This window comes from Nematostella vectensis, chromosome 4 (assembly GCF_932526225.1).
Source record: "Nematostella vectensis chromosome 4, jaNemVect1.1, whole genome shotgun sequence".
NCBI classification, from domain to species: Eukaryota; Metazoa; Cnidaria; class Anthozoa; order Actiniaria; family Edwardsiidae; genus Nematostella; species Nematostella vectensis.
Genome location: NC_064037.1, coordinates 18,162,566 through 18,183,451, shown reverse-complemented (window position 1 = coordinate 18,183,451; position 20,886 = coordinate 18,162,566). Strand labels below are relative to the sequence as shown.

Here is a 20,886-nt window from a genome sequence, read left to right as displayed (position 1 = left end):
GAAGAATGTTGACTGAAATGAAATGAATGAATGAAAACTGCTGTTTCGCAGTGGACATCAGGTTCCAGGCTCCCGCGACTAAAACCGGATGCTAGTATAATCTGAGTCTATAGCAACCAAAATGGCGGCGATTTCAAAAGTAATAAACAATACAAAGGATGGCTAGAGAACACCGCCCATAACGAAAATATACCCAAAAATATATCAGAATGTGTTACTAGCATCCACATTTTAAAAATTGCCAAACAGAATGGTCATATTCCAAAAAAAGTGAAGGAGCGAAGGAACATCGTACTTCGTACAGCTAAAACTGGCTCAAAGGACGTAAAAAGTTTCCCACATCGCAACTTATTTTGAATAGAGGTAAGACATTTTGGTTACTTTCCTTGTGTCAGATTCATCAAAATATTTGCTGTACCATTTTTTTTAATGAGATCCAAGTAATTTCTTTTCGTGGGTTTTCTCGTGTTTTCGCGCGCCTTATGTTGCAATTACTTACGTTATTGCAGTTAACATCTTTTCTGACCAAAAGCTGCAGGATTTGCGGAAAATACAGATGAAGGAGCAGTAGCAATTGGTTTTGGAAAACCAACCATGAATTTGTCAAATCTAAAATTTATCAATTTATCAATCAATTTAAGGCCAAAGGGTAAATCCCAAAACGCCAAAAGTTTGCAGAGCAAAACAGTCACGACTATTCAGTCAATAATACCAAAGGAAATTATTCCCACAAGGCTGATTACCGAAATGCCAGAAACTGAACACTTTGTGAATCCTCCAGACTTTGTTTTCTGTCCCAAATGTGAAGATATTTTAACGCAGCCTATTACAACTCCATGCGAGAATTACTTCTGTGTGCTTTGCATCTGCGAATGGCTAGACCAAACACACAGCAAATCTTGATGCCTCGTTTGCAAAGCCAACATTTCTCCCGGCGTGCTGCATAAAATTCCGCGAGTTCTAGCCAACACCCTAGCCTCATGCCAAGTTTTATGCAGATCATGTAAGCAACCACATCGTCTGGATACCCTGGCCGCAGCCTGCGACAAGAACTGTGCGCGAAAATCCTTAGTGCGGGCAAAGACACACCGCTTTCACTGGTCGAGAAGCGGATATGCACCTGAGTGTATCCCAATATCTGCCATGTCTCTTGTTCACAGGTGGCAGGGTAAAAACATATTGTGCAGTTTCAGCAGAAATTGTCAATGCCCCCATCCCCCATGGAATATCCAGAGGGGGGAGGGGGTAATCCTTGAGGCAAAAAAAGGCTGAGAAGGATGGGCCAAGAGGAGAGACAAACCATAACACGAGAAGCTGAAGAGAAGATTGAAGTACCTGAAGGGCAAGGGCTTGCCATGAAAGCAGACATAGGGATATATACCCTGTAACAAATTAAGAGTTGAAAAAGTAGAGTAGAGACAAACATTATAGATAATTCTTAGATATACAGTAACAACACCTCTATTTGATCCACACTCAGACAATAAAAAGAGACTGCTTAATAAATACTACTGTCTACAAGTTGCATTTAAAGGCCACACTTAAAGTCAGTAGTAAAAAGATTTAAGTGTTTAAGGATTCTTAAATGTACTAATAACTTAATAATAAGGCCAAATTAAAGTTGTCTTAAAGACATTAGTAACTTTAAACAACTTTCATGCTCTTTATTGATAACTTGAAGTTATCAAGAGATTTAATCTAGACAAAATAAAGAATTTAAGTTACATTTTAGTGGGGCTCTTATAGTCAGAAGCAAGTTTGAGTAGATATTGATTGTTAACGTAAATTACTTTAAATGTAGTATTGACTTTAAGTAACTTTCTTTGCCTTTATCGAAAACTTAAAACCTTAGGAAAATCTTTAGGAGATTTAAGTTTCTTTCATCAGTTTTAAATTTCATCATATTCGTTTTCCGTAGTTTAGAAGTAAATTTAGTTTCCAAACATAACATTTTTTGGCTTATATCATGAACGTTTTATAAACGCATATAAATAGCTTTAAGAATATTCGGTTTATTGTTTAACCAAAAAATTTGTATTTTGGGAGAAAGAAAACACGATGAAAAATTGATATTCGCATTATTATAGGATAACTTTGCCTTAGCATAATTGTTACCGCTGGAGCGGAAGTGACGTTGTTTCGTTATATGATTACATTATTTTAGTCTCTCAAATTACACGGCAAATAGACGCTAAAGTGAATCTAAGTAAATCTGGACGCGATACCGCTTGTGAATCCTTGTGAACGTGAATAAGTGATTTCGGAGATGATACCCGCCAACGTTGGTAGTGATTTAGCTCAACATCTATTCTTGATATATTCGTAAGATCTGATCTAGCAGACTATTATACGATTGTAAAGCACCAATGAATGTTATCAAGTTAGTGATCATGCTCAACCAAATATTCCTGTAAACTAGACGCTTTGCTAAGACCATATTGTAATCGTATTGATTCCAGTTGACCACATATTATAAACCAATGAAACCTGCCGTGACGTCGTGAACTCGACCGGTTTTTATAGTGCGTAAGCAACGAGCGGAACTTTGTGAATGACTTTACACGCGATACAATCACAGTCAACAACGAGGGTTGTTTACGAAACCAATTGAAATTCGACTGTATATCTGTGACCCGTGATAGAGAAAAGACATGAGATTGAAAACCTAGAAACGAAGACTCTTCGAAAATGAGTGAAAAGGACGAAAATGACTCTGGAAATCTTATTGATTTGGGAAATGATGTAGAAGGTTCAAACGAGCCAGGAAGGGGCGTCTCTCCAGAAATATGCGAAACACGCAAGGAATTAAGACAAAGACCACGAACGGAAAAGGGCTTGGAATATGATCTAGAAATTGCTACTAAGAAGAGAAATAGGGCGCTTAAGGACGTAGAGGCAGGAGTAGCGAGTGCAAACGAATCCTTAAAACATCGTGAAGACTTGATCAAACTCAGCTTTGAAATTTGATTCACTCCATGATGGTGTTATTGACATTGTAATGAGATTAGACCTCACCGAGAGAGAACAAACTTTCCATACAGAATTTACCGCAGCAAAAGACCGCGCGCTCGAATGCATCGGCGATCTAAAGGCAAACATAAAAGATCTGGAGTTCGAGCGCGCCGAGTTATTATCTCAGAGGTCGGCGCGCTCCAAAGAATCCGCAACATCGCGCCACACAAGCTCAACCATGTCTTCTTAAAAGCGTGCCGCCAAATTGAAGCATAAGTTTATCGGTCTTCAAAAACAACAAGATATCAAACGACAGAGGGAAACGCTCGAAAGAGAACAGCGAGAATTAGAAAGAAAGGGCGAAGTTGAGAAACTAGAAGAAGAGCTTACGGCGCAAAAGGAGATTCAAAGTATTCTACAGGAGGAGGAGGTAATCCACGAAACACAAAACGCTATCGCCCCGTCCCAAGGGGAATCCCTCACTCGGAATGACACCGCTGACCGCCCAGCCCCAAGAGCTAAAAAACAATCCATCCAACGCCAAGGCCGACACCGAAAACTACGCGGTCAAGAAAATCCCTCACGACCGAGACGCTCCGACGAGAATAAACAGGGTGTCCGTTCCCATACACCTCGATATTAATACGCCAACAGTAAGCGAACCAAGCGAGTACATCGAGAAGCAGAAAACCGCGTATCACCCTATAGATCACCGCTTAAAGGCGAACAGCGAGCCCTTTTCACCTAAAATCGAAGCATCATACACTTCCACACCTGAAGTAACGATGATCCTCCTCTCGCCTCTCCCTATATACACACCCGTACTCAGGAAACACCATCTACGCGCGCTCCTCAAGAAACGCCACCCACCTTCGTGCACCCCAGCATGAACTATAGTCCACCGTTCCAGCTCATGCACGATAAGAACACCGAAATCCAGATCCGACAACTAGAAATGAACGAAAGAAAAGTAATCGAGGCGATCAAGAATGAGGACCGCTCGAAGAACATTCAGAACCTCGACCTCGACAGTGAGGCTCTACCACCCGAACGTGTCCTAGGAGTTGAGTGGCACATCGAAAGCGATGCTTTCCAATGAATTTCCGCTGAAAGATAGACCAATGACGAGAAGGGGAATACTGTCTTCAGTGAGACAGTAAACCCCTTACGATCCCCTAGGGTTCGCCGCACCCTTCCTGCTCCGTGGCAAGAAAATTCTGCAGGTGCTTTGCAAGGCAGCCTTAGGTTGGGACGATCCAATACCCGAGGTGATGCAAAATCAGTGGCGGATGCAAAATCAGTGGTGGGTGAGTGAACTACCACTTCTAGAGAAAATACAGATTCCAAGGTGCTTCAAGTCAAATACAATGGGAGAAATAAAGAAAGCTGAATTGCACCACTTCTCAGACGCAAGTAGCGAAGGATATGGTCATTGCAGCTACCTACGCCTCATCGACAAAGATGATAAGGTTAACTGTTCCCTCGTCATGGGGAAGGCATGCGTAGCCCCCCTGAAATCTGTCACAATACCAAGATTGGAGCTGAGAGCCGCTCTAACATCAGTGAAGGTTAGACGCATGCTGGGTAGCGAGCTGAGATATGATGGAGTTGAAGAAGTCTTCTGGACTGACAGCAAGGTTGTCCAAGGATATATCTACAATGAAGGGCGTCGATTCCACACTTACGTTGCAAACCGCGTCCAACAAATCAGGGATCACACTAACCCCAAACAATGGAAGTACGTAGACACCAACAACAACCCAGCCAAAAACATCTCGCTGGTTACGAGGACCGGAGTTTCTATGGGAGATACGCGAGGAGTGGAGAGACTTCGACGAAGAGCCCCCCACGTTACAGGAAGATGACACGGAAGTAAAAACAACAACAGTTCTCTCAACAGTCACCCAGGAACTAGCTTACGTGTTGCAAGTAGTCAGAGGCTTCTCAAACTGGTCCTGGGGAGATGCTTGACGATCGCTAGAAAGTGGAGAGCGAAGACGATAAAGACTAAAGACACAAGGGGCCGATCAAAGGAAGACCACGAAGGCCCCGAGACTGTCGAGGTAATGACCGAAGTAGAATGTCTCGTGATCAAGGCTGTACAGAGTGAAGCATTCGGCGAAGAACTGAAGAGATTGAAGAGTCTGCGAAACTCCTCAAGTGTAGATGAGAAGAGAGTGAAAAATAAAGAACTGAAGAATACTGCCCCCCTATACCGCCTAGACCCCTTCGTCGACGAAGAAGGCGTCCTTAGAGTGGGTGGAAGAATAAAGGCAGCAAGTATCGCAGAAGACGTAAAACATCCATTAATACTACCAAAAGAAGGACACGTCTCAAGGCTAATCGCAAGATCCTTCCACGAACACCAGGGACGAGGGATCACCCTGAATGAAATCCGTTCTTCAGGATATTGGATCGTGGGCTGCTCCGCCCTAGTAGCTAAGATGATACACACGTGCACGATCTGCAAGAAGCTGAGAGCAGGGAACGTGGAGCAAAGAATGGCCGATTTACCGAAAGACCGACTGACGCCAGCGCCCCCATTCACCTACTGCGCGGTGGATTACTTCGGCCCTTTCTATGTTAAGGAGGGGCGGAAAGAGCTCAAGAGGTATGGAGTTCTCTTTACCTGCCTTGCATCCCGAGCAGTACACATAGAGATTGCGCACAACCTCGAAACAGATTCGTACATCAATGCATTGCGACGTTTCATATGCAGACGAGGACCAATACGCCAGATGAGAAGCGACCAGGGGACGAACTTCGTTGGAGCGAAACGCGAATTGAACGACGCATTAAATAAGATGGATAGAAAGAGAGTCAAGATTGAAATGTTGAAGCTGAACTGTGACTGGTTCGAAACCAAGTTCAACGTACCTTCGGCCAGTCACATGGGAGGAGTCTGGGAACGCCAGATCAGAACGGTGAGAAGTGTTCTCTGTGCTCTACTAGAGAAAAACGGAAGCCAGCTGAACGGCGAAGCTCTGCGCACATTCATGTGCGAAGCAGAAGCAGTGGTCAACAGCAGACCACTCACCACAGCCCCCACTTCAGCCGATACCGTGGAAGCCCTAACACCTAATCACTTGCTAACAGGTAAAAGCAAAGTGGTTCTACCAACCCCAGGCAACTTCGTTGAAACAGACAAGTACGCGAGGAAGTGGTGGCGACGCATACAGCATCTCACTAACGAGTTCTGGTGCCGCTGGAAGCGCGAATTTCTACAAAGTCTGCAAGTTCTCCACAAGTGGATTCGCCCTCGACGTAACCTGGAGCAAGACGACATTGTTCTGATCAAAGAGGACAAAGTTCCTCGCAACAAATGGCGCCTAGCTCGAGTGACAAGCGTCATCCAAGATGAAGACAACCTAGTACGAAAGGTCAGAGTTGTTGTCGGCGACCCTTACCTTTCTTCTAAGGGAAAACGTCTAGAAGCAGCTACAGTGCTAGAGAGACCAGTCCAGAAACTGGTGCTGCTGATGCCAAACAGCGATGATTAGAGACCGGGAATTCCCCATCGGAGAGCCTACACTGACAAGTCTATGCAACTGATTTTTGAACTGAAATTATAGCTTATAGATTGATTAAATTGTTGTACCAATTTAGGGGAGCCATGTTACCGCTGGAGCGGAAGTGACGTTGTTTCGTTATATGATTACATTATTTAGTCTCTCAAATTATACGGCAAATAGACGCTAAAGTGAATCTAAGTGAATCTGGACGCGATACCGCTTGTGAATCCTTGTGACGGTGAATAAGTGATTTCGGAGATAATACCCGCCAACGTTGGTAAGTGATTTAGCTCAATATCTATTCTTGATATATTCGTAAGATCTGATCTAGCGAACTATTATACGATTGTAAAGCACCAATGAATGTTATCAAGTTAGTGATCATGCTCAACCAAATATTCCTGTAAACTAGACGCTTTGCTAAGACCATATTGTAATCGTATTGATTCCAGTTGACCACATATTATAAACCAATGAAACCTGCCGTGACGTCGTGAACCCGACCGGTTTTTATAGTGCGTAAGCAACGAGCGGAACTTTGTGAATGACTTTACACGCGATACAATCACAGTAATTATAACAGCTTCACCGGCATAGTGGACGGAGAGGAAGTCAGTCATATGCGAGAGGAAGTGACGCGCAAGCGTATCTATTGTTTTCCCTTCAACACGGCGGGCTATTCGCATAGCGTGTTTAGAAGTATGACTTTGGTCCAACTAACTTCTCTCTAAATCCATGCCAAAAGATGCGCTATTTCTTCCAATGACATTAAATCGGATGGCAAAGCCTACCAATGAAAACATGTTGATCACATAACTTCAAGTTTGGAGGAAAACAGAGCTTTAAAGGCGGGAAATCAGCGACTGCGTGCGTGAGGTGAGAACTAAACAGTGAATAAAATTGTCGCCGAAAGTGAGCCTCACGAGACTTACAGATAAGCCTAACTGATCGAAACCAGTTCTTGTTAATTTGTTCCTTGGTTATTTCTTGTCTTTAAGGGCAACCTTTCGAGTTTAGGCGATATTTTTCCTCTTTGAGTTGTGTCTATTATTCGATTCGAATCAGCGTCCACCGTACGCTAAAGAGCCTTCGGTTTTATTTTATCTGGCCAGCGAAGAAACCTTATATTCTTCACATAAAGCACTTTTTTATTGAATTGTATTCTTTTTTCATAATTTTAAATAATTTTCATGATGTTTTTGTCTCAATTCTATATATGTATATACATAAAAACAGTGATTATTTCCTACTTTCATAAGTATGCTTTTGAGTCAAGCTGACTGTTTAATATTTGTTCTACATTAGTTTTTATAGTTAGCATTTTATCCAATAAAAGATAGCTTTTTAGAGGTAAGTTATTATAAGATTTGTATATCAAATCAGATTTCATGCCATTAGGCACATGTAAGAGACGACTGAGGATTTAAATAAAAATAGAATGAAAGCTTAATACTGATTGTGTCTCCCTGCTCAAAAATTATTATGGTGATGTGGATCAAACTATGCAAAATTCTCAGTGCTTCAGCCGTGAACGCTGTAGAGCCTCACACAATCTATATTGAAAAACACCTTGAATCGTTATTTATAGGTTCTTAAATATGAAATTGAGATAAACTTTCTAAATGTTAAAAGGTGAAATTTAATGAGTTCATGATATTTATATAAAGGTACACTTGAAATGGCTTTAAAAATTCAGGATAGTCACATAAACGTTTATTTAAAGACCTTAAAAGAAATTTAAAGATAATATTTAATGGCTTTAAAATTCAGGAATATTACATTAATGTTTATTTAAGGAACTTAAAAGAGATTAAAGATAAGATTCATAAAGTTTAAATTTATGTATCTTTCAGTGGTATTCTTAATGAACATTTCGAAAATTTTAAAAAAGCACTGAAAGGTACTTATAGTTAATACTTCAGCCTACTGAAAGATACACTAAAATGTATCTAAAGTTTAAATTTCTTTGCCTTTTTGTATGCATTCAAAGGTACTTATTTTCTTTTTTTCGTCCAGTGGTGGCTGTTAAATGGAGGTTATTAAATACTCTGATGGAGTACCCGATATCAATTTTGCGACAGAAAAGTGCCAGTTAAATAGAGACTGCAAATATCCCTTTTGAGTCTTTTCCATGGGTCTCATCGAAACCGCAATAAGGCTTTGCTCACACTAAGTGCCAGAGCACAGCGCCCAAGCACCAATCTGAACAAACATATTTTTGTGCCCAGCCAAAATTTGGGCTTTGTGCTGGTGTCCGGTACTTTTTCTCTGTCATTGTCTAGTGCTCGGGCACTGGTGCTGCGGCATCAAGTGTAGACACAGCCTACGTGTTGTTTGTAATTAATTCCATACATCACAGTCATTATTTTTATGTAAGTTTAGGTGGCTTAATAGCTTTGGGTTGCAAATTGCCAGAGAGAAGAAACAGCGCAAGCTAGCAGGAAACAGCGCAAGCTAGCAGAAGACCAAAAGTACACAGACATTTATTCAGAAGAAATGCCATTTGTTTTTAACAAGACTGGAGGTGGCAAAGAAATACGTCTGGCTGTCTGTGCCCGAGGGCCTTACAGCCGAGGGCGAGGGCCTTACAGCCCTAGTCTAAGTTTCACACCCAAACTTCTGCATTATAAAATAATATTTTTCCATTTCAAAACAAAAACAGTTCTTTGTTTAGATGCTTATTTTTGAGAAATGGGTTCCCAAATCAATGATATAAAAAAAGTGTGACCCCATCCCCCACCCTTTGATGATATTGAACTTAATTGCTTGCCTACAACAACCATATTTTGCTTACTGCTAGACACAACAATCTCACCTGGCATGATCCCTGATGAGGAGATATGGATTAAAGTTGTTGGTGACAAGGGTGGTGGATCTTTCAAGCTGCTGTTTTAGATTGTAAATCTAAAGAACCCAAGTTCAACTAAAATTTAGCTGTCTTCTCTACATTTGAGGCACCAGACTATGCACATAACATGGAACTTGGCGTGCAGAGGTACATAATGGATATTGAAGACCTAGAGAAGAAACCACTGAGGTTAGTAACTACTGGAAATGCATTGAAAAAACATTCATTAATAAAAGCTTGTTGTGACCCAAAAATTGTACTGTGCCAAATTTAAATGCCAGTGATTCTATTCAGAAACCCTAAAAGGTACTATGAGCAGCCCTATCCTATTGTTATAGGGGGCCCCCCTAGACGCAATGAATCCAATGATCCTACCTAAGGATCATCACGTGACCCGGATACTCATACGTTACGTTTATGAGCACCCTACGTCTAGCAGCAAGCTACTAGACGTAGGGTGCTCTTGGAATTTCCAGACCCCGTCGGCCTCGCACATGTCAGGCGTCTTGGAACGTTTGGTGCGCTTTATAAAGAGAAGTCTAAAGAGCGTGATGGGTCAAGACCTTATGGGCGAGGACGTGCTTTATGCGGTCTTTACTGATGCTGAACGTATGGCAAATTCCAGGACCCTACAGGTCCCGACGATGAAGAAGTGCCTACGCCGAGTCATTTTCTGAATATCCGGCCGTCGACGAATATTCCCGTAGAAGAACCAGACGAGAAGGATAAGTACCGAGAGAAGCGTTGGTGCTAAGCACAACTAATAAAACATCACTATTGGAGAAGATGTCTGCCTTCAAACTTCGCTTCACAAAAGACAGAGAAGTGAAGCGAAGTTTGAAGGCAGACAAAAAGAAATGGTTAGAGGAGATAGCATCTGAAGCTGAAAAGGCGGCGCGAAGCCAACATATGAAGACCTTATATGGATCGACGAAGAAACTATGTAACGAGAGACCTAGGCACAGCACCGCAGTGTTGGATAAGGACGGTAACCTTCTCAGTAAAAAAGAGGAAATACAGAGAAGATGGACAGAACATTTTAGGGAAGTATTAAATAGACAGCAACCAGATAACCCCATAGAACCGGAGGATGAAGTTGAATTTGAATTCGGAGAATTGATAGAGGAAATATCCGTCAATGAACCAACTTTCGGAGAAGTAAAAGATACAATCACAACACTAAAGAATGGAAAATCGCCGGGCATAGATAATATCACAGCTGAGTTGCTGAAGGCAGACCCAGAATTCTTGGACGAGCGAGTGCATAAGCTACTTGTAAAAGTGTGGAGGCATAAAACCATCCCAAATGACTGGAAGAAAGGGCTTATAATAAAGCTACCAAAGAAAGGAAATTTGAAAGAATGTAAGAACTCACGAGGAATCACCTTATTGTCCATCGTAGGGAAGATACTTGGGAGAATTGTTATTGACAGAATACGAAACGGAGTTGACAAAAAGTTGAGAAAAGAGCAGGCTGGCTATAGAAGAGGGAGAGGAACTACGGAGCAAGTATTTATACTGAGAAACATCATAGAGCAAGTGAATGAGTGGCAGGCAACTTTGTATGTTAATTTCATAGACTTTGAGAAAGCCTTCGATTCAGTCGATCGTGAGAGTTTGTGGGTAATTATGGAAAAGTATGGAGTTCCAGAGAAGATTATACGCATTGTGAGGCTGTTTTATGAAGATTTCCAGTGTGCGGTCGAAGATCAGGGTGAAACAGGAGAATGGTTCAACATAAAGACGGGGGTAAAGCAAGGCTGCAATATGTCGGGCTTTATGTTTCTATTGGTCATGGACTGGATATTGCGAAGGTCAGTTGGAAAAGGAGAAAATGGAATACGATGGAAATTTACATCTAAACTGGACGATCAGGACTTTGCGGACGACATAGCATTGCTTTCCTCAACAAAACACCATATTCAGGAGAAGACAGCAAAGCTGGACGGCGAGGCTAGGCGAGCGGGATTGAAAATAAAATTAGAGAAGACGAAGATGCTAAGGATAAATGCCAAACAGAATGGAAATATTGTGATCAATGGAAAAGAAATCGAAGACGTCAGCGAGTTTACGTACCTAGGAGCAAAAGTTTGCAGAGAGGGTGGTGGAATGAAAGATCTCAGAAATAGATTATCAAAAGCAAGGAGTGTGTACACAAGGCTGAAACGTATATGGAACTCAAAGAAGATCATGAGACGGACAAAGATAAAGATTTACAAGTCGTTGGTACTTTCGGTTTTATTGTACGGTTGCGAGACGTGGAAGATGAAAATGATCGGACACGCGTTGAGACAAGGAAGATAAAAGGACTGCAGCGTAGCATTAACTTGGACACCAAAAGGCAGAAGGAAACAGGGAAGACCCAAAACAACATGGCGAAGGATTGTGGAAAGGGAGAGAGGCGAGGCGGGGTGGAGGAACTGGGACTAGGTGCGGTCAAAAGCAGCAGACAGGGAAAAGTGGAAAAGCACTGTGAAGGCCCTATATGTGCCACACGGCACGAGGAGGACAGGTAACAGGTAACATTGGAGAAGATGGCTAAAGGAGCATATCCCGAGCCTCCAGGAGAGACGTAAGTGGCACCTTCCGACGCGGAATCTTCAAGCTGGTGACCTAGCTCTTGTCGCAGACGATAATGTACGGAAAAACAAATGACCTCTAGGCCTGGTCATGAACACCTTTCCAGGAAGGGACGAAAAAGTGAGGAACGTTGAAGTTCGAAAACAATTTTTTGCAGTGAAATATTAGCCGTGAATTCCACTAGTGTAAACACGTGTGGTTAAGACAAGTCTAGGAATAATCCTTGTGTTATGAGAAGTGGTTTTGCGGCATCAGTCACGAAGCCCGGGGAGTTCGGATACAGCAACATCGGGATTCCTAGGTAAGACAACTTTACTTTAAAAAATGGTACACCTGTAGAAACATTATATTGGTAAGCTAAATAGTCAAATACAACTAACTTGCCTTACCGAATTAAAGGAATAAGTCTGAGTCCCAGTCATATTCCGCCGTGAAGTTCACCAAAAATCCAACTTCTGATGATGCAATCTTCGAAATGCAATATTTGCCGAGCGGTTTTATCCATATTTCCTCCCGAATCTCACCAAACAATGCAAATAAAGTTCATACATGTTTCCTTGTGAATGTGCTTCACACATTGTTTGATGTGGTTGTAGGAAAGAAGGAGGAAATTCAGCTGTTTACAAGGACTTTCTTTCTCTGGTTTCACCACGTGCTTTCATGCTAGCATATGTCCACCAAACGCGCATATAAAACAGCGTATTAGATACCACTCGATGGCCCATATTGCTTTCAGTGGCCGAATGTTTATGCAAGAGTGCTCGCAAAAAAGCGAGAGTTTTTAAACTTTGTGAGCATGATCCTGGCTGGACAAATAACTCAAATTTATAAGTTGTTTGGGTTTTTTCCAACTCACCAAAAAATGACAAATGTTTGAGAAAAAATGGTATGAGAGACTGAAAGGAAATCGAAGGAATTATTCGCATCGAACAAGTATGGCTTCGTTTATCGTTCTGTGGGTTTATTCAAGCTCGGATATTCACCAAGGAAAGCTGGCTCCAAGCTTCTGCTTTATGGTAAGATAAAGTAAACATGTGTTTATTTAAGATAAAAAAAATAAAATAATAATCGCCTTCAGTTTCATAGAGAAATACTGTATCAACTACTTTATTCTTTTCCTCGTGACTGTTTTACGCCATATTCATGTTAACATATCTCAAAATCTAGTATATGATACCAAAAAAGTTGGAAACTACTAATGTGTATACTTTCAACTTGTAAAGCAGAAATTCTATCAAAAATTAGGGAAATTGCCTAAATAAGCTGCTGAAAGATTGTTTTAGTGGCTGCTGTTTATTTACAATGTCAATACAGGCCCCTCTCTTCACTAAAACTATTTCCACCTGGGATCTCACATGCCCCTATTGTAATAATGTAATGTTTTCTCATGAAATGCTGTTTCCCCAGTGTCAAATGCACATCTTTTCAATAAACAAAAACTGAATCTCCAGGGTTTAGAGTTTTTTGGCCAGCATGACTTTTGGAAAGAGTTGAGCATAAATATTTTCACAAAAAGATAGGAAATCATTAAATACAGTTTCTCGGGCATTTAAAGATACATGGAGGGGCCCAATACAATGACAGAAAGGATTTTAGGTTGATCAGCAGTAACTTGTTGTGTATTATTTGTTGCAGGCCCAGAAGCAAAATGTTTAGCATAGGTATGATCCAGACTTCTAGCTGCTGATGGTCCACTTCACTTAAGTCAAATGTAGGAAAATGACTGCGGTATTCCAAGTGTTTCATATACTATCTGACGAGAGTAAAACTGTGCAGGGCAGTCTCCAGGCTTTGGTGTAAGGAGCCCCAAAATGTACTAAGAAAGTTTTGTATCTAAGGGTACTGTATGACACTGCACCAAAATCTTCTTTGCTTGTTAGTGTTTATTGAAAACAGTTTGCTAGGTGGACATCATTCCACGGCCTCATTGTCTTGATTGATTCATGATCTCAGTCCTGGGACAGGACTAACCTGCAGTATCCATTACAAATCCATTGGTCTTAACTCACATTAACCAAGGACAGGACCGCACTGCAAAACAAAGAAGGAAAAACGAAAAATAAAACAACGCGCGCCTTTTTTTCAAATTTTTAGCGTGGTCTTCCGTGACTTGAGCCTGCAATTCAAACAATTTGACCAGCGATTGCTGCGCATGGCATTGCAAATTGGCCCCTTGTTGCCGTGTGTATGACAAAAAATCTCGGATCTAATTATCTTTCCGGTGCCGCAGCACATCGTTAGATCGAGATTTTACTGTTATTATATTTAAAGTTAGACTATTATTTAAACACTGATAATGTTTTCGTTCACTCCATTTACATTCCGTTTTCATTGTTTCTGGTTTTTACAAGTCGTGCACTGTCTTTCATTTTCAAAAGTAACAAATGCTTTGAATTATTTAGGAGACTGAAATATGCTTTACTTGCAAGGGAGAAGATCCTCCAACCCCTCCTTCAAAGGCGTCTGGGGTGGACTGGGTGAAATGGGTGCCTTGTGACGGATAGACTGGCACGACCATTCATGCGTTAACAACACAGACGAGAGCTACTTTATCGCGCCAGGTTGCGAAGTTTAATCCCAGGTTCGTAACTTCAAATCAAAATGGTTTAAAATGTTGTTTATAAACATGACATTGACTCATGAGGCTTTGCTTGTAGTGGTCTGTGAATATTGGAAGGTTCTAGCTGGTTTAATTTGATATATTTCCCTCTAAACGCGCGATTACAAAGCTAATTGCGAACTTGGGAATAAACTTCGCAACCTGAAGAGGTAAAGTATTGTAAAAAATAACTGTGTAAGCTATCCATGGGACCGAACAGACACTCCTCACAGTCCAGAAATCCATTTACAGCTTTTTTTTATTATACGTTTATGGAGCGGTTTTCATATGACAGCCGTGTCGTGAGTAATTACCAATTACTGAGTAATTGCGATTGCTACGGGCTGTGATTGGTCGAGAGCATATTCACTGATTCATCAGCCAATCAGATCGCGTAGAGAAAACTACACAATTACTTGCGATTACTTTTGGAAGGAAATTCAGTCTTTGATGCGCACATTGTAAATCACTTCGCTATCTGATTGGTTTGTTATTGAAATTATTTCACATTTGATTGGACTGCAGTGAATTACCCATGAATTGCTTTCACGACAGTCAGGTAAAAACCGCTCTAACACTCTTGCTTTGCTCATATTATAATAAATTTTGTTTTGTTGGAGATGCAGGAAAAATAGAGCCATTCACAATTTTTCTAGAATATAAGGCATACATTTTCATTAAATGGCAACCTTAGATCTGTAATAATTATTTTTATCATCCCATGGAAGGGGATAATTGACATCTCCGTGTGGCCTTAGGCACATGGGAGGGGATACTTTACATCTCCGTGTGGCCTTTGTGTGAGGACTATTGACATTCCGGATAAAAAAGTGTCAATACCCCCTAAACCAAAAGCAACGAAAATTTTTTTATCATATATTGCATTCAATCAAAACAAAAGATGAGCCTTTAAGGTTGTTTCTTAGTGGTGGAGCTGGTTTTGGCAAAAGCACAGTTACCAATGCATAATATGAAGCACTAATAAGATATCTGAACAGTACTGTTGGTGAGAGTCATAAGTTTTTTATAAGTTTTGAAAACAGCTCCCACAGGTAAAGCAGCATTTAATATCAAAGGCAACACTTTACACTCTACGTTCAAAATACCTGCAAATCGAGGTTTTGATTACTGTAATCTTGATAATGACAGGCTAAATACAATTAGAGTTCATCTTTGTAAACTTTAGGTACTGTTGTTTGATGAGATTTCCAAGGTAGGGAGAGGCATGTCCAACTTTTTGAATTTGAGATTGCAACAGATTATGGGTAGTAAAGAGCCATTTGGTGGGATAAGTGTCATATCTGTAGGAGCAATATTGCAAAATTGCATAAACGATTACTGCAATCAAGACGTGGTGAAGAAAAATTCCCTATGAGTATAGTTCACTTGTTCACTACAAATGCAGCGGCAAAGACTCTCATCCTGCGGATAAAGATGACTTTGAGGGCCAATTCTCAGCTGCCGGTATTTTGTTCTAAAATGTCGTCAGAAACTGCTCAAACTAAAAACATCATTAATGTGACAAAGATTTTCTCATTAAAATAACAATAACACCTGAAGTATCTTGCAGGCGTGGTAGAGTGCTCACAAAATGTCACTTCAATCAGTCATATTCTTCAAGCTTTACTCAATATGTACAACGCTTCAAAAGGTAAATAGCCAGGAGGACAAAACTTGGATCAATCGCCAGAAAAAGGCTTAAGGATGTCCATTCCTGTTTACCATCTTCCCCAAAAGAGGCCGACGGCTTTATCAAGAAACATACTTTGTCTAGAGGTACAGTAGCTGCAGAGGCTACTTCGTGCTATTCCTTATCGCGACAACAAGTAACAGCTATTCTAACTCACAGGGAGAAAACTAAAGCATGTTTTCCATGGTTTTCATATTTTTCAACATTTTTTCCTTATTGTTATTAATATTATTATAATCATTATTGTCATTCATCTTATCTTCCCTTTTAAATAAGTTTAACAACTTAGGTTTTATCGCAAAGGCTAAGCAGCAGTCTTTCCCCTCAACGGGTTGCAAAGTTCCATATAAACTTCTGAAATATGGAGCTTACAAGTACGAACAGCATTTCCACAATATCAGTGGAAACCCATTTCGATGGTTATACTTCTCTGTACCGATGCATATCACCAGTATGGCAGCGCAAAGTGTCATCTCCACAAAAAGCTTTAGCATGCAAACGTAAATCCAATCAACATAAGCTGTAATATGGATTATAAATGTTTCTTCACTTTTAAGAAAAACATGTGAATTCGCACATGCATACTCTGAAAGATGAAAATTTTTATCAAAAAAATAGCACACCGAGATTAGTGTGCAGAGCTGGGTGTGTAATGCTATTCATAAGAGCAAGTAAGATTACCTCCATATATTGCATGGTATTGTGATTGTATAGGAAAAGCATTATTTGCTGGCCCTGCATTATAAAGAAAGTGATGCTTAAAAGCATCTTTGTCTTATTGTCATCATGACAACACTGAATTGTAAACCATGGTCAGCAGTTATCACCCTTAAAAAGCTATAACTGCGCAGTCAACATTCTCATTGTACAACTAACGAGGGCCAATTCTCATCTGACAGTATTTTGTTCTAAAATGTCGCCAGAACCTGCTCAAACTAAAAACATCATTAATACAACAAAGATTTTCTCATTTAAATAAGAATAACACCTGAAGTATCTTGCAGGCGTGGTAGAGTGCTCATAAAATGTCACTTCAAGCAGTCATATTCTTCAAGCTTCACTCAATATGTACAACGCTTCAAAAACTCAATAGCCAGGAGGATGAAAGTTGGATCAATCGTCAGAAAAGGCTTAATGATGTCCTTTACCCATAACCATCTTCGCCAGCAGATGTCCACAGCTTTATCAAGAATCATACTTTGTCTAGTGGTAGCTGCACAGGCTACTTCGTGCCATTCCTTACCGCGACAACAAGCAACAGCTACTCTAACTCACAGGGAGAAGACAAGAGCATGTTTTTCAGGGTTTATCAATAGTTTTTCCATTATTATTTTCATCATTATCTTTACTATAATGATTAAAATTATTACAGTCGAAGCTCTCTGAGCTACCGCTCTCGTAAGCAAACAGCTCCGATAACGACCACGATCATGAAATCACCAATTGAATTGTCACACAAACTCTGTAATTCTAAGCTCTCGTTAACGACCAATTTATTGGTACGACCAGCTCCGTTAACGACCACAATTTCAAACCACCAACTGAGATTTTCTTTTATTTTCAAGCTCTCGTAAGCGACCACAATGATTTTTGGCTTTACAACATCAGTCAACACCTGATAAACATCATATCCAATGCATGCTGAAATCACATATAAAGCGGAAATGTTGAAATGTTTCACAAAAGCTGCCTTTCAAGTAGGCAACCATTACATAATTTCATAATTACAATTTCCTAACTTTTATTTCAACCATGGGATTGACATTTCTTTGTCTCCAGAAAATGTATAAATTCAAGGAATCTCTAGTCCAAAAGGATGCAAGAGAAAATAACCTTTGCCACCCAATGTCTTCATGATGTCAACAGCACTCTCAGACAATAAATGAAGAAAGAACTCAAGAAAGATTATGCCGCACTTTGTAGCTCATCTAAGGTGGACCCATCTACTGAATTTCTCTTTGGGACATATTTGAACTGGCAAAGGACATCATTAATGCCAATAAGCTCACAATGAAAGTGAGGCCTCCTTCCAACAACCAGCGGTCCAATTTAGGTGCAGAAACAGCTACAACGCTGGACGAAAGCAGTTTGAAAGGGACATTCATCAAAATGAGGATGAGAAAAGAGGGAAACTCTAAACAGTAAACCCTCAAACCATCAAATCAGGTAAATAATATTTATTGTCATTTGAAAATTATGCCGACGCAGGACAAGGTCAAGCGTATCATTGACAAACAAACCACCTTTAGGGCCGGGCAAATAACAACAGCTTTGTCAAACTGGTACGACATCACTAATGTCACTAATAACCCTACAATCATTGTATATGTAAAAGGTGTATACATTAAGTTCACTCAAAATGTTTAACTCGAAGGAAAAAAACCATTTTATGAAGAAATCGACAAACTCTTTAAGAAAGGGGTGATAATAGAATCACACAATAAACAAGGGAAATTCATTTACCCTATTTCCTTAAGATCGAAACTTGATGGTTTATATAGAACCATTTTATATCTTAAATAATTCAACGAGTTTGTTGAGTACTACAATTTTAAAATGGACACTCTAGAATCTGCAATCAATTCCCATGCTAAAAATTTGCATGGCTTAATTGATAATAAAGGTACATGTGTGTTGCTTTAAGTAGAAACAATAAATGATTTAAAGCAATACTTTCAAGTTCTTCATATAAACAGCAATGTTGAATTTGGTCTCAGAGGTGTGCATATTACCAAATCGGGGGAGATTATTTCAAATACTAACAATGATCAAGTATGTCCAATTAATATTAATGATCAAGTAAGAACTACAACAACTTAGTAGTACAACTTAGTAATTGCAGTTTATTAAATTTCTTTTTCACTTATCATGCAATCCCATTATTGGAGATCTGCTACAGTAGACAGCATGATCTAATGATCATTGAACAGATTATTTTTTCCAACTTTCACCAAAGAAGGACCTTATTACATCCTCTGTGTTTGTAATAGAATGCTACAGTATGCTACATGCTGTATATCAAAAGTCAGTCATTGCTTTACACAGACAGAAGTAAAAATTGGAGAATATTTTTAATGATGTACAGCAATTATTCAATGGTAAGGAGTACATCTGTAAAACATGTCATTCCAAGGTAATCAAGAGTGAAGTACCATAACAAGCAATAAAATGAGGTTCGTGAAATCCCTGATGAGCTTGCTGTTTTAGAGAAACTAGAGCAAATTCTAATAGCACAAATGATTGTTTTTGAGAAAATAGTAGTAATGCCAAAATGAGAGGAGAGAATTTTTTCTTCTGCGTACTCAATTTATGTCGGCGCGCGATACCGCTGCACTAAACACAGGTAGCCCAATTGATTGTAACCAATTACCTAGCAGCTGCGCAAGGAACGCCTGTCTACATTTGCCTGTTAGCAAGACATAGAAACAACAAACAGCATTTTAAGACTCGTGCCAGCCAGAGGCCTGGGCACGTGTAACAAGCGCCACTTTGGCAGACACAAAGGAATGAAAGGTAAGAGAAGAAGTGACCCCTAAAGCACATTGATTTAACAGACATGATCATGTAAGATCAGGCAGCAGAAGTTATATTGATTTAACAGACATGATCATGTAAGATCAGGCAGCAGAAGTTATATTGATTTAACAGACATGATCATGTAAGATCAGGCAGCAGAAGTTCCATTGATTTAACAGACATGATCATGTAAGATCAGGCAGCAGAAGTTCCATTGATTTAACAGACATGATCATGTAAGATCAGGTAGCAGAAGTTACATTGATTTAACAGACATGATCATGTAAGATCAGGCAGCAGAAGTTCCATTGATTTAACAGACATGATTATGTAAGATCAGGTAGCAGAAGTTACATTGATTTAACAGACATGATCATGTAAGATCAGGCAGCAGAAGTTCCATTGATTTAACAGACATGATCATGTAAGATCAGGCAGCAGAAGTTCCATTGATTTAACAGACATGATCATGTAAGATCAGGCAGCAGAAGTTCCATTGATTTAACAGACATGATCATGTAAGATCAGGCAGCAGAAGTTCCATTGATTTAACAGACATGATCATGTTAGATCAGGCAGCAGAAGTTATATTGATTTAACAGACATGATCATGTAAGATCAGGCAGCAGAAGTTCCATTGATTTAACAGACATGATCATGTAAGATCAGGCAGCAGAAGTTCCATTGATTTAACAGACATGATCATGTAAGATCAGGCAGCAGAAGTTCGATTGATTTAACAGACATGATCATGTAAGATCAGGCAGCAGAAGTTCCATTGATTTAACAGACATGATCATGTAAGATCAGGCAGCAGAAGTTCGATTGATTTAACAGACATGATCATGTAAGATCAGGCAGCAGAAGTTCCATTGATTTAACAGACATGATCATGTAAGATCAGGCAGCAGAAGTTATATTGATTTAACAGACATGATCATGTAAGATCAGGCAGCAGAAGTTCCATTGATTTAACAGACATGATCATGTAAGATCAGGCAGCAGAAGTTCCATTGATTTAACAGACATGATCATGTAAGATCAGGCAGCAGAAGTTCCATTGATTTAACAGACATGATTATGTAAGATCAGGTAGCAGAAGTTACATTGATTTAACAGACATGATCATGTAAGATCAGGCAGCAGAAGTTCCATTGATTTAACAGACATGATCATGTAAGATCAGGCA

At 40.0% G+C, this 20,886-nt stretch overlaps 1 protein-coding gene across 1 annotated transcript; it reads left to right on the top strand.

Moving 5' to 3' along the window:
• Positions 1-3,838: 3,838 nt before the first annotated feature.
• LOC116608834 lies at positions 3,839-4,817 on the top strand. Its single transcript, XM_032369871.1, has 2 exons — positions 3,839-3,983; positions 4,132-4,817. Exons 1-2 carry the CDS (start codon positions 3,839-3,841, stop codon positions 4,815-4,817), a joined length of 831 nt encoding a protein of 276 aa, XP_032225762.1.
• Positions 4,818-20,886: the final 16,069 nt, after the last annotated feature.